The 12,777-nt window shown below is 47.2% G+C and overlaps 1 protein-coding gene across 1 annotated transcript; it reads left to right on the top strand.

Annotated features, from left to right (window-relative positions):
* The first annotated feature begins 3,019 nt into the window (after positions 1-3,019).
* On the top strand, positions 3,020-5,237 carry LOC135910959 (uncharacterized). Its single transcript, XM_065443029.2, has 3 exons — positions 3,020-3,076; positions 3,642-5,022; positions 5,126-5,237. Coding segments are annotated over exons 1-3 (1,386 nt in total). The 5' UTR covers positions 3,020-3,073; the 3' UTR covers positions 5,128-5,237.
* Positions 5,238-12,777: the final 7,540 nt, after the last annotated feature.

Raw genomic sequence — 12,777 nt, 5'->3', positions numbered from 1 at the left:
CGCGATCACACGGAGTGGCAGGTGACGGCAGAGGGCAATATAGGTTTTGCACCCCTCGTGCTCTGCGTGGCCCGAAGTCTGTCTGTCGGCAACCCAATCGAGCGCGAATTAGGAGAGAGTCATTGTCGAATTGGGTGCATCCATGAGATTTTTTGTTATTGTTACTTCTTTTTGTAGCTAGTACGGGAGGCAATTTTTTTGTTTATTAGGAACAGATTACTTTTTATTTTACTAGTTTCACGCTAGTAAAGCAATTTTTGTTTATAGGTTTTTAAGGCCAGATAGAGTGTAGCTTTTTCTTTTAAATATCGCTCTATGATATAATATAATTAAGAGTAACGAGGTCAATAGAGACCAGTAGGTTCGCTTTAGAGGTACTGGTACTAGCAGGTGGCACTGAGCAAACGAGCAATTCGGCACGCGGCACTGATTCCTTTTACCATTTCAATCGCTGTGACGAATCCCGTAGTTCAAAAAGGCTCCTTTTTCTTTCTCCTTGGCAACGTGTGAATCACGCACCACATGGAATTTTCAGTTCGGAAGGGCGGCGTTGAGGACATGGGACACGTTGCCGGTGGAGGACCCCAATTCTTCGACCTATGACCTAACCGTACTCTGACCCGATTGACAGCGGTCTTGAGACCGCTTCGAGGGCGAGGGACAAATGGGGCCGAAAGTAACCTACTCATGGGTTTGCACGCTCCTTGTAGGGCGCGCGTTTCAAATAACATCCCGCTGTGACAGCGGTGAAGTATGACTCTTAGATTGCCGTTTACTGCAATGATGTGACTCACTCGAGCGTATTTTGCAATTTCAGTGCACAGCGCGGCAAAGAATTAACCAAAACGCGGTTGTCCTCACCTGAGGCGTTTAAGATATTGGCAGGGCTGACTTGATTCAGACTCTTGATTTATTCGTTTTCTTTTATTTTATGCGAAGCATATTACGAGAGCTCAACCCAGCTCCTCAGGCGCGGCGGTGTCGCCTTGAAACCACGTGACACCGTGACGTCACGACAGAGGAGAAGTGGCTTTGGCTCAACTCTTGCAAGACGGGCTGGTTGGGAATCGAACCAGGGTCTCCGGAGTGTGGGACGGAGACGCTACCACTGAGCCACGAGTACGATGCTTCAAAGCGGTACAAAAGCGCCTCTAGTGAATGCGGTGTTGCCTTAGAAACGAGCTGTTTCTAAGGCGTGCGTCTCTTGCTCAGGCGCACATTTCGTTGCCGCGCCGAACGCTGCTTTGCTCGACGCTCACCGCGTCCAATGCGGGGCGCGTAGTCGCTGCCCTGTAGCCCATTGTCTTACACCCCTTGGCGGGTCGACGGGAACGCTGTCGCGTTCCACTCTTGAAGGCGAAGCAGTAATGCATGAGTGGTTTCTTCGTCTAGCCGAACCAAATATAGCCAAGCAACAGCAGTTCACCAGGCTAAACAGTGGTTCAACAACTAAAATAAAGGCTAGTATGCTTCGCATCCTGGGCTTAACCTTACCTAAGCCACAGCCATTTTTTTGTCAGTTTCGTCAGCTACGTCTTTTGATAAATGTTTAAGCATCGATAGGGAACACGAAGAGTTTTAGTTTTGTTTGTTGTGTTCTAAACGATCTGCCTTTGTTTGTCGATTGCCTCAGAGCGGCGTGAGTTGCGCCTTCCTTGAAAGACGATGGAAACTAGATGAATCAAAACATGAGCCACGCTACCATTTCAACTTTGTTTAGGGCCGTCTGCGCGGCGCTCCTTTATACGCTGTTAACAGTGCCCATGTGGCGCGTCCGAGCAGTGATCGTCAGCAGCTCTTGCGGCACCTTCCGTCAAAACTAACACTGACGGACCACGCTACTCAGGCTGCCCACGCGTATCTGCCGACGTGATCGCATGTTCATGCTCGTTTTAAAACGAACAAATGGCGCAAATTTCGCTGTGTTGTTTCAAGCCAATCTCAGAATTAGATGGTCGGAAACGCCCTGCCAATCGTCGTAACAGAGAAAAGCTCTACGCTGCCTGGAATGTTCACAGCGTGAAAGAAGTCGGCGGTGTGAGCGTGTTGGCGAAGTGTCACTCCCAGCAAAGCAAACACAGCTACATCGTATCGCTGGACGCGAACACACTCCACTATCATATTATGCTTTGATCAAGCAGCTCAATTGAATGTGCAGTCATGGCTGAGCTTATGAAGCGTTAGGCGTAGGTGTTGTTGGCCAACCATTTGAGCTACCATGTACAAAACGTGTTCTTCCGTGGTGCTGTTTTCACACGCTTGCAAAGCCTCATTGGCCACGGATGATACGCGCCATATCTTTTCGAGTTACTAAAAGACTTTTTTAAACAACTTGAACGAAAAGTGTATTAGAGGGCTGCGTTCTGCCAAGCGACCGCAGCACTTCGTTTACAACTGCCGAGGCACCGGCACAACCTTGGGACGATCATTCTTTCGTGAGAAGAGAAAATGAGGTAAATGTTAATTAACCTGTACCCTATGGCGAAGTTATGCTGTCGAAATGCCTCCAAGCGACGCTTGAAATACTAATTTTTCATAGTGCCTGCGCACACAAGGCGGCGACAACAAAAACACAAAATCGTCCATGAAGTCGTTCGACGCTAAAGCAGGCGACATCTGGTTAATACGCTGCGCTCGTGTGCGCATCCACGCATTTGGTCCTGACTGTGGATGACGGTGTTCCGCTAAGAAACAGGGACTGAATATGTAATTAAGAACTCCTAGGAGAACCAGCTTTACTCCATCACATGTCGCACACCGCAGCAGAGAGAGGAGGAAAGGCAGAGTAAGAGAAGATGTGGTAATAGGACAAAAAGAAATAAAAGCTAAAATGAGGAAGCTGAAGGATATGGATGCTGCATAGCATTATTTGATGGCAAAGACAGGTTCATTTTAGCGATGGTAGAGAGAGAGAGAGAGTTTATTATTCTTAATAAGGGGGCATTGTCTCCCTTACCTCCATCTAAGTGCGGTTTATAACTTGTCCTTGAAGTCAACTACTAGATATAAAAGCGGGCTGACCAGCGAGTCGAATCAGAAGCTTCTGCTCCTCCGACCGATTAGGAACACCACCATGGTAAGACACGGGTGAACGCTTTGTTCTCACGAGGTGATGCTGCCACTACATTTTCGAACGCACTGCTTTAGGAAGCGACTCTAACGTGCAAAGATTACTAATATTGCATAAATTATCTATAATTGCTAGGTTTCTAAATATTACGTATACTTATCCATCTTATTTATAATTTATTATTCATTATTATTGATTGAAAGGTAATGATTAGTAATTAGATGGTACTTAATATCATCCATAATTATTAACTGGAAGGTAATAAATACACAGTCATACCATTATGACAAGAATCCAATGTGTCTGAAAAGAAAGTATTGCTCACATAAAGGATGCTTAGGCTATATGCCAAGGAGATGCCGTTTCACTGCTGAGTAGCTCACAAGTGAGCGACGTGCAAAGAGCATGTTAGATAGCAGTCAATACTATAATGTTGCAATAAATCTACACACAATAAGTAAAGTTAGAGAAAATTTATTCCTCTGTATCCAAAAAATAAATTGGAGGCATACTAAAATACGCGCAAACATTAATATCAATACCGTTTCTAGAAGCGTACTCTCCTTTACAGCTGCGTGCCTGCATCGTCCTCGCCTTGGCCACCAGTGCCTTCGCTGGTAACGTTGGCCACATTGCCGGTGGCTACACCCTCGCCAGCAACCTCGGCTACGGCCTTGGCTACGGAAGCCTCGGCTATTCTGGTCTCGGCTACGGTGGCCTTGGTCTTTCCCATTACGGTCTGTCCCATGGAGTTGGCTACTCCGGCGTGACCGGCTACGGTGCTGGCTTCGGATACGGATACGCCCCCGCTGCCAGCTACGCCGTCGCTGCTCCAGCTGTTACCCGCACCGTCTCCACCTACCACGCTGCCCCAGCTGTCACCAGGGTGGTCCAGGCCGCTCCAGTCGTCCAGACCTACGCTGCTGCCCCAGCTGCCACCAGGGTGGTCCAGTCCGCTCCAGCTGTCACCTACGCCGCTGCTCCAGCTGTGACCAGGGTCGTCCAGTCCGCCCCAGCTGTCACCAGGGTGGTTCAGGCCGCTCCAGTTGTCCAGACCTACGCTGCCGCCCCAGCTATCACCAGGGTGGTGCAGTCCGCTCCAGTTGTCACCTACGCCGCTGCTCCAGCTGTGACCAGAGTCGTCCAGTCCGCCCCAGCTGTCACCAGGGTGGTCCAGGCCGCTCCAGTTGTCCGGACCTACGCTGCCGCCCCAGCTGTCACCAGGGTGGTTCAGTCCGCTCCAGTTGTCACCTACGCCGCTGCTCCAGCTGTGACCAGGGTCGTCCAGTCCGCCCCAGCTGTCACCAGGGTGGTCCAGGCCGCTCCAGTTGTCCAGACCTATGCTGCCGCCCCAGCTGTCACCAGGGTGGTCCAGGCCGCTCCAGTTGTCCGGACCTACGCTGCCGCCCCAGCTGTCACCAGGGTGGTTCAGTCCGCTCCAGTTGTCACCTACGCCGCTGCTCCAGCTGTGACCAGGGTCGTCCAGTCCGCCCCAGCTGTCACCAGGGTGGTCCAGGCCGCTCCAGTTGTCCAGACCTATGCTGCCGCCCCAGCTGTCACCAGGGTGGTTCAGTCCGCTCCAGTTGTCCAGACCTACGCTGCCGCCCCAGCCGTCACTCGTGTCGCCACCTATGCTGCCCCAGCTGTCACCAAGGTTGTCCAGTCCACTCCAGTGGTCGCCAGCTACGCCGCTGCCCCAGCCGTGACTGCTGTCCACGCTGCCCCAGCCTTCGCCACCTACGGTGTTTCCCACGTTGCCCACGCTGCCCCAGCCGTTGCTACCTACGGTCTTGCTCACGCTGCCCCAGCCTACTACGGCTACGGTGTTGGCTCCCTCGGCTACGGTGCTGGCAGCTACGGTTACGGCCACGGTCTCCTCGGCTACGGTCTGAACTACGGCTACGGCCTTGGCTCTCCTCTCAGCTACTCCACCCTCCTCCGCAAGAAGAAGTGTAAGTTCCGCCATACTGCCTGTAGTAAATATTTTTTTTTTTGCGGTATCGATCTGTTCTTGATGTGTGCAGCGCTAACATGTACTTTTTGTTCTCGTTCCAGAAATTTTCTTTATCTTGCAACTCGGACCGGACACAAACCACACAGCCATGGAGATTCAGATTTTCTGGTTTCGATGATGTGCAATCATTGTTATGGCAGAATAAACTGTTTGCCCGATATTTTTCTCTTTTGAGTGATGTAGCGCATAAGAAGACATGATAGGTTGGGACAAGACATAATTTCGCCATTTCAAGACGGCGTACTGGAGTAAGCAGCTTTTCCGGGTTAAGCATGATACAGCGGTGCTGGCTGCGCGAAAATATAGCTTATGCCCATTCCCACAGTGCGGTGCATCTGCAGAATATCTGCAGTGGCGTAATGGTGTTGCTAGCAAACATTTACAGCACCAGCATGACTGCTCTTACGTTTCACCTCCGACGTGCGGTATAGCCGGCGCGGATGCAACGGACGCCGGGGCTTCGTTCACAGCGGCGGATATTTTGGCCCGTTCAGCGCTGCCGCAACGCTTCCTGCCGAGCGCGTCCAGGGATGTTTCAATGCCACATGTCTTCGTGTGTGTGTGTGTGTGTGTGTGTGTGCGTGTGCATGTTGGTTCCCACGCTTCTCAAAGCGCGGCAGCCGGGGAGAGGAGCTCCCCAACTGTTAAGCGACGAGGTCTGACCGGCACTGGCCCGGCGGATACGTCACTTCTTGTCACGACGTGTCCGGGCGCCGCCGTCACGTGCGCCTCTTTCGAGCCGTTCCTTCTTGCCCTCGACTCCGAAAGTATAAAAGCAGCTGCCCCCAGACGCCAAGAAAGGCTTCGATTTCTTCCGTCGAGTAACGTGGTCTCCCGTTTCTCCACTTCGGTCGACCTGAACGGCCGCTCTTTTGCGATGCTAGAATAAACAAGTTGTTCTGTTAGCAGTCGACTCATCCTTTGCGAGGACTTTCGGTAGCGTTGGCCTGGCCGCCAACGCTACCCTTGGGGCTTGCAACCCAGATGCGACACTGCACACACAGTGCGCAGTCATGGCTGAGGTTATTAAGCGTCAGGTGTAGGTGTTGTTGGCCAACTATTTGAGCTACCGTAGGCAAAAAGGGGTTCTTCCGTGGTGCTGTTTTCACACGCTTGCAAAGCCTCATTGGCCACGGATAATAGGTGCCATATCTTTTTGAGTTACTAAAAGACTGGTGTAATAAAAATTGTCTTAAAGTTAATACAAATAAAACAAAGGCTGGGTTACATAGAACAAAAAATTAAGTAGTCAGTGGTGATATCGAACTATTATTAGGTAATGACAAGATTGATATTGTACCCAGTATAAAATGGCTTAGTGTTGTATTCTCTTAGACACTCAATTGGGATTTACAAATGGAAAATATTCGTGCTAAAATGAACAGGTTAAATGGCGTGTTATGTAAACATAGGTTAACCCTCCCCACACAGCCTAAACTCCTCATTTTTAATTCATATATAGCGCCAGTGATTACTTATTGCCACACAGTTTGTGGTACGACGACACAACACAATAAACAGCGCCTTTTTATTGCACAAAAGCGTGCGATAAGACTGATCGCTAATATTCCGTGGAATGCTCACACCAGAGAATATTTCCGGCAGTTCAATATTTTACGAATACCGACCTGGTATGTGTTCAAACTGCTTTGCATTTACGAAACTGCTGTAGCAACGAACAATAACGTTGTGGTAACAATGTTTCAGCTAGTATGTCATGAACCTGCATATGATGCACGTCATTCTATGTCATGGACCCTACCGTTAAGTCGCACCAAATACCGCACACAATCTTTATCGTACAATCTGCCTAGGTACCTAAATGTTCTCGAAGATAATAGTTTTTCTCTTAGGTTGCTTTCTACACAAACCTTCATGGAACTGACAAATCTTTTCGAGCCTTCAACCGAATAGCTCACCTGTGTAACTGTTTGTCAATGCATTGTAGGGGACTTGAATGAATTCTGTTTATCTGTATTTTTGTCTACGTTGGCGTTAGAATTGTGTAATGGGAATTGGCTAAGAAATTGTGTAATTGCGTTAATTGTGTAAAATCATGCCGATGTAATAGATTCTGTGTAAAATTAGAATTATGCAATAAATTACGGATATTGTGATTTTGAATTCTATTTTTGTGTATGTTTTGCATTGACTCTGTCGCATTGACTTTGATTTTCACTACACTGCTGTTCTGTGGGGCGTAGGGGGTCCTCGAGCTGCATCCAGCGGCTTTTTCCCTTCCGTCCTCTGTCATTCCTGTACTTTGTTTTGAGAGAAAAAATTTATCTATAAAAATCTATCTATAAACAACTTGCAAGAAAAGTGTATTAGAGTGCTACGTTCTGCCAAGCAACCGCAGCACTTTGTTTATAACTGCCGAGGCACCAGCACAACCTTGGGACACTCCGGCTGCCAAGACTCGGGTGACCGTATCCGGCAACCTGAACCCAAGCAGAGCCTCACAGCGTGAAATGCTCAGCGACTCGCAGCCACCACGCCGTACGGTTCGTACAGGAAAATAAATAGCTCTAAAAGATATGAAGAAATTACAAAAATATGTAAGTAGGCTTCCCGGCAAGACTCTTTCAGGACCAAAAACTTCAGTCTACTAACTACAATATTTTCGAATGCGATCCTCCAGGAAGGAAGCGTGAGCACAAAACCACGTCTGGCCAGGAAATCTGTAGAGTCGGAAAGCAGGCAGTCCTGCGCGGCCGTTACAGTCTTTGACGCAGCAGTACTACCATCCCCACGCTTTCTTTTTCCTGCGAAGTTTTTGATGTCTTGCACATTTGCCATCGTAAAACAGCGGTATGGGAACGTTTACCTGCAAGACGGTGGCGCACATGGTTCAGAAGTTTCAAATCAAATGCGGTGATAACAACAACACGTGCGCCAGCTGGATTCTACACCGTCGACTGAAGTTGGGTCAATGCCAGAGTTGCGCTTCCCACGCTACAGGTGGCGCGGCCGTCGCCGGGAAACTCCATTTCAGGAGCGTATGGCTGCTTTTTTGGCGCTCGCTGATGATCTAACCTCGGGAATAATTAGGCGAGAGGTTATGATTACCTGGCATATCTCGGAGGTGGTTTGTGTGCTTGCCTTGTCGCTGCTCTGGTGCTTTGCGGATTTGATCCCTAAATGCCAGTTCGCAGCCTACGACCTGCAGCCAACTCTCCCTCCAAGATGGCCATTGTCCCTGGACGTGATCCTCCCGGCGAACCCGGGACTTCGAGCCGGAGCTGAGCCTGCTGAGTGGCCAAGGCCTCTTTAAGGGGCACCGATGAGCTGCCCCCTTGCGAGCCCTCTTCCTGGCGTTGTACGGGCTGCTGTGATCGGCCGTTCAGCCCGCGACAACCTCCGGTCACGGCTAGCGCGATTATGGGGAACGGGCCGACGGCCTCATCAAAATGGTTCTCAAAACGGATGATTTATCACGAGCACGGGAGTACCTCGGTCATGAGATGTTTCGGCAAATAATGCAAGGGTACGGTCCATCACTTCTAAGCCGCCCAAATTGGCACATCCACGGCGTGGACGGAGTAGTGTACTATCCGAGTCAGTGTACGATCCCCCTTCCCCTCTTTGTGCGCAGTGATGTGCGTTGTTTACGACAAAGCTCCTTTCGGGGGAAAGGGGCAGCAGACCTCCGGATTGGTGAGACCTGATGTCATCGGTCCCCTGACGCCGGATTGGGGGAAGAGACTGAACAAACACCACGCAGGGAATAGAAATAGCAACGGCCGGTCGGAGTGATCGGTTGGTACAATTTCTTTATGAACTTTCTTGTAAATATGCAAATAAAATTTTGTTTGTAAAACGTCCTGATTATCGGGCCTAGCCCCCCATTTACTTACTCCTTCACGAGGAAAGTAGATTTCACATCTTCGGACCCCCTGTGGCAATAAAATAAAGACACCTATAAAAACCCTCTGATTGTCACGCTTGTATTATCTGCCTATGTCATATCATTATTGTCGAGAAAGATAGGCTTCACATCTTGAAACCAGTTACAATATAACATTGCCTTAACACAGTGAAAATGTTTCTAGCAATACACTCAATGTGAGTGCCTCCCGATGCGGTGTTGATGCTTCAAAACCACCTAGAATGATAAGTGAGGTGTTCAACGTGCAAGATTTGACGGAATCAAGAATCGAGAGGAAAGGACCTAGGATTTACGTATGTTTTAGCTATTCTGTGCGTTTTTTGTTGTGAGTGATACAGGTGTCTGAATTCTTTTTGATGATTTTCTCATAAAAACCTTTTTCACGTTTTGTTTCATGCACCAACAAGCATAATTATATTGACAGGGATCCGTTTTTATCTGTATCCGGTGCCGGTGTTTCCCCGGCGAACGAATTTTAACGTTATCGCCTGGAGCAGGACGCGCCTGCACATATCGGAAATTTCGCGAATGTTGTCGATGGTTCTGACGGTTGTCTATTGTCAATGAACCCTTTATGATCTGACTGCATACGCGACAGGAATTTTGTAGTTTCTGGAAGGCGCGCAGGCACCAGCGAATACGCTGCAACTTCCGACGACTCATTTATGAAAGCCGGTGCGCTTGACCGGCGGATGAGATTTTAGACAGTCGCCGACTTTGCTCGCCGCTATCATTGCGAATGCGTGTTTCTTTTGCTGGGGACAAGTTCGCCTAATAAAGAGTTAAATTTGTAACTGCCAGTTTCGACTCTGCGTCATTTCTCACGTCACTACTACGTGACAATATTTGTAACGCAGATTTTTCAGGGATACTTTGCACGCCTCATTCTTACATAGTTGGCTGCGCAATTGGCTACAAAAGTGAATTCGTACAACAGATTTTGATACGATATGGCATGGTCACGCAGGTGTTTGCAAAGCTACCTTTTAGACAGACGACATGCGAACGCGAGCGCTGATGTAGATACATTGTGCACTACTGTTACTTCAAAGGTTAAAAGAAACTGCGGCGGCAGGCGCTCATTTATTATTGAAACTTGAAAACCCATAATTTAAAAAGTCATTGCTCTTTTTTTCATGCAATGCCTTCTTTGGTGAATAGCCCAACACCGTCAGGCGAAAATTGTAATGCCTTGTATCAGCACAAAAATATCCAATTTGCAAACTTAAGTCATTTAATCTTTATAATAGCGTAACTGTAGATGATTCGTAGCTTTTCAACCCGCCGTGGTTGCTTAGTGGCTATGGTGCTCGACTGCTAAGCACGAGGTCGCGGGATCGAATCCCGGCCACGGCGGCCGCATGTCGATGGGGCGCGAAATGCGGAAACACCCGTGAACTTAGATTTATTTATTTATTACTTTACAAGTACTGCCAGCCTTGTTACCAGGCCTTAGGCAGGAGTAGGCATGTGCTACAAAAAACAAGTATGAAACAAGATCAAACAAGATAACAAACACTGAACAAGAATCTGCATAACAAACAGCATGAGAGAAACATTTTCACAATTATGATTTGACTGGTAAAAACGAGGGATCAACGCTACGATTTATTCACAAAGTGCAGAAAGAAAGGATGAAACCGTTGGACAGTCGACAGTTGTGGCAGGTAATGCGTTCCATTAGGAAATCGTGTGCGAGAAGAAAGAATGTTAAAATGCGTTGGTCCTGCAGGAAAAGTCTCTAACCTTCTTTTTGTGATAAGAGCGCGTGCAGCGGTGGCTAGCCGGTAGAATATATGATGTTTTATCTATTCCTAATTGATTGCTATAGAGTAATAAGAAAATTTTCATTCTGCCCCGGAAACGCCTTACTGCAAGGTTTTCCATTTCTGCAGCTTCTAGAAGAGATGATGGGGATGAGCTCAAGCTGCAGGAATTGAAAATAAACCTGAATTACTTTCTTTGGACTTTCTCAATTTTAGTTATGTTGATTTGTGTGTGCGGATCCCAAACAATCGCAGCGTATTCTTGAATGGGTCGGATGAATGTTCTGTATGCTAAAAGCTTTATTTCAGGTGAAGCGTTTCCTATTGATCGAATTAAAAAGCTTAGTTTCTTCATTGCTTTATTATATATGTTTGTCACATGTTCGTTCAACCTCAGACCTGATGTTATTACTATTCCCAGGTATTTGAACGTAGGAACGACTGATAAAGAATGGTTGTTGCTGCTATGAGTTGGAGTTAAGGGATTCTTTTTGCGAGTAATGGTCTCTGCAACAGTCTTTTTGAGGTTAATAGTCATCTGCAATTTCGTGCCCAAAGTTTGTATTGTAGACAGCGAGGTTTTTAAAGCTTCCCGATCATTTGAATTGGGTATTTAATTGTACAAAAAGCAGTCATCCGCAAAAAGCTTTATCTTAACGCGTATGTCACTGATGACGTCGTTGATAAAGATAAAAAAGTGGAGCGGCCCTAACGCTTATCCCTGTGGAGTGCCTGAGTCTACAGTTGCTGGTGTCAAAGCCGTATCGTTCACCTGAACACTTTGTTTCCGTAATAAAAGGTATGCTTTAATCCAGTTAACTAAGGCGGCATTCTTTAAAATTGGCGTTAGTTTAAGAAGTAGTTTGTAGTGAGAAACGCGGTCAAATTCTTTTTCAAAATCGAAAGATATTAAGTCAATTTGGCCTTGTCTATCTAAAGCTGTCGCTAAGTCGTGTACTGTTTCTACGAGCTGAGTTACGGTAGAAAAACCTCGCCGAAAACCATGTTGTCTTGCGTCAACTATTTGGTTGTCGTTAAGAAAGGCAGAAATGTGCTTGAAAATTATGTTTTCGGGGGTTTTTGCGCATGTGCATAGTAAAGAAATTGCCCTGTATGATGTGAGGAGAGAGGGATTTGCTGTTTTTGGTATTGGTATGACTTTCGCGTACTTCCAGTCGGTTGGAATTTCCGTGCATGAGAGCGATTTCTCGAATATTATTGTTAAATACTTCGAACACCATTCGGCGTACCTGGGAAGAAATGCATTCGGGATTCCATCAGCTCCGGCCTATTTTTTAGCATCGAGGTTTAGCGTAAGTACTAACACACCCTCCTCAGTAATTCTGGCATCATCAATCGGCAGAATCTGTTCATAGCTATCAAACTGTGGGCTGATACAGTCGTCACGCGTAAACATTGAGCAGTAATATCGGTTGAGCGCATCTGCGGTTTCAGCACTGTTGGTTAAAACCGTAACACCGATACAGAGTTCGGGTGCAGCTTTCTATTTTGGCGATAAGTGCTGCCAGAACTTTCCTGGGGATCAGACGAGAAAATGTTAGTGTTAGTTTTTGATAGTATTCTTGTGCTTTTTATTTTATCAGCTAATAATGTACGCAAGGCAAGAAGCCGATCGCTTGCGGAAACAGGTGGGCGCTGCTTGAGTTGTTTTCTTACCTTTTTCATTTTCCGCTCTATGCGTACTATTTCTTTTGTTACCCAAGGATTGTGCTTCCGCAGCACTTTTCGCTTCACAGGTACAAAATTGCGGATACACTTCAGAACCAGGAACTTGAAGTAGCCCCTCATATCACCAATAAAATGTTCGTTAAAGGTCAATAGATGGTCCTCAATAGGTGCACGTTAAAGAACTACACCTGGTGGACGTTTCCAGAGTCCCCCACTACAGCATGCCTGATAATCACAAAGTGGTTCTGGCATGTAGAGCACCATAATTACATGATGCGTAGCTTTATAAATCATACGGAACATTTTAACCTCCAAAAAATAAATAAAAAGAATACCTGTAGAGATACAT

This window comes from Dermacentor albipictus, chromosome 2 (genome assembly GCF_038994185.2).
Source record: "Dermacentor albipictus isolate Rhodes 1998 colony chromosome 2, USDA_Dalb.pri_finalv2, whole genome shotgun sequence".
In the NCBI taxonomy this organism is placed as follows: Eukaryota; Metazoa; Arthropoda; class Arachnida; order Ixodida; family Ixodidae; genus Dermacentor; species Dermacentor albipictus.
Note: the sequence above shows the minus strand (reverse complement) of the source record. Positions and strands in the feature narration are given on the sequence as shown.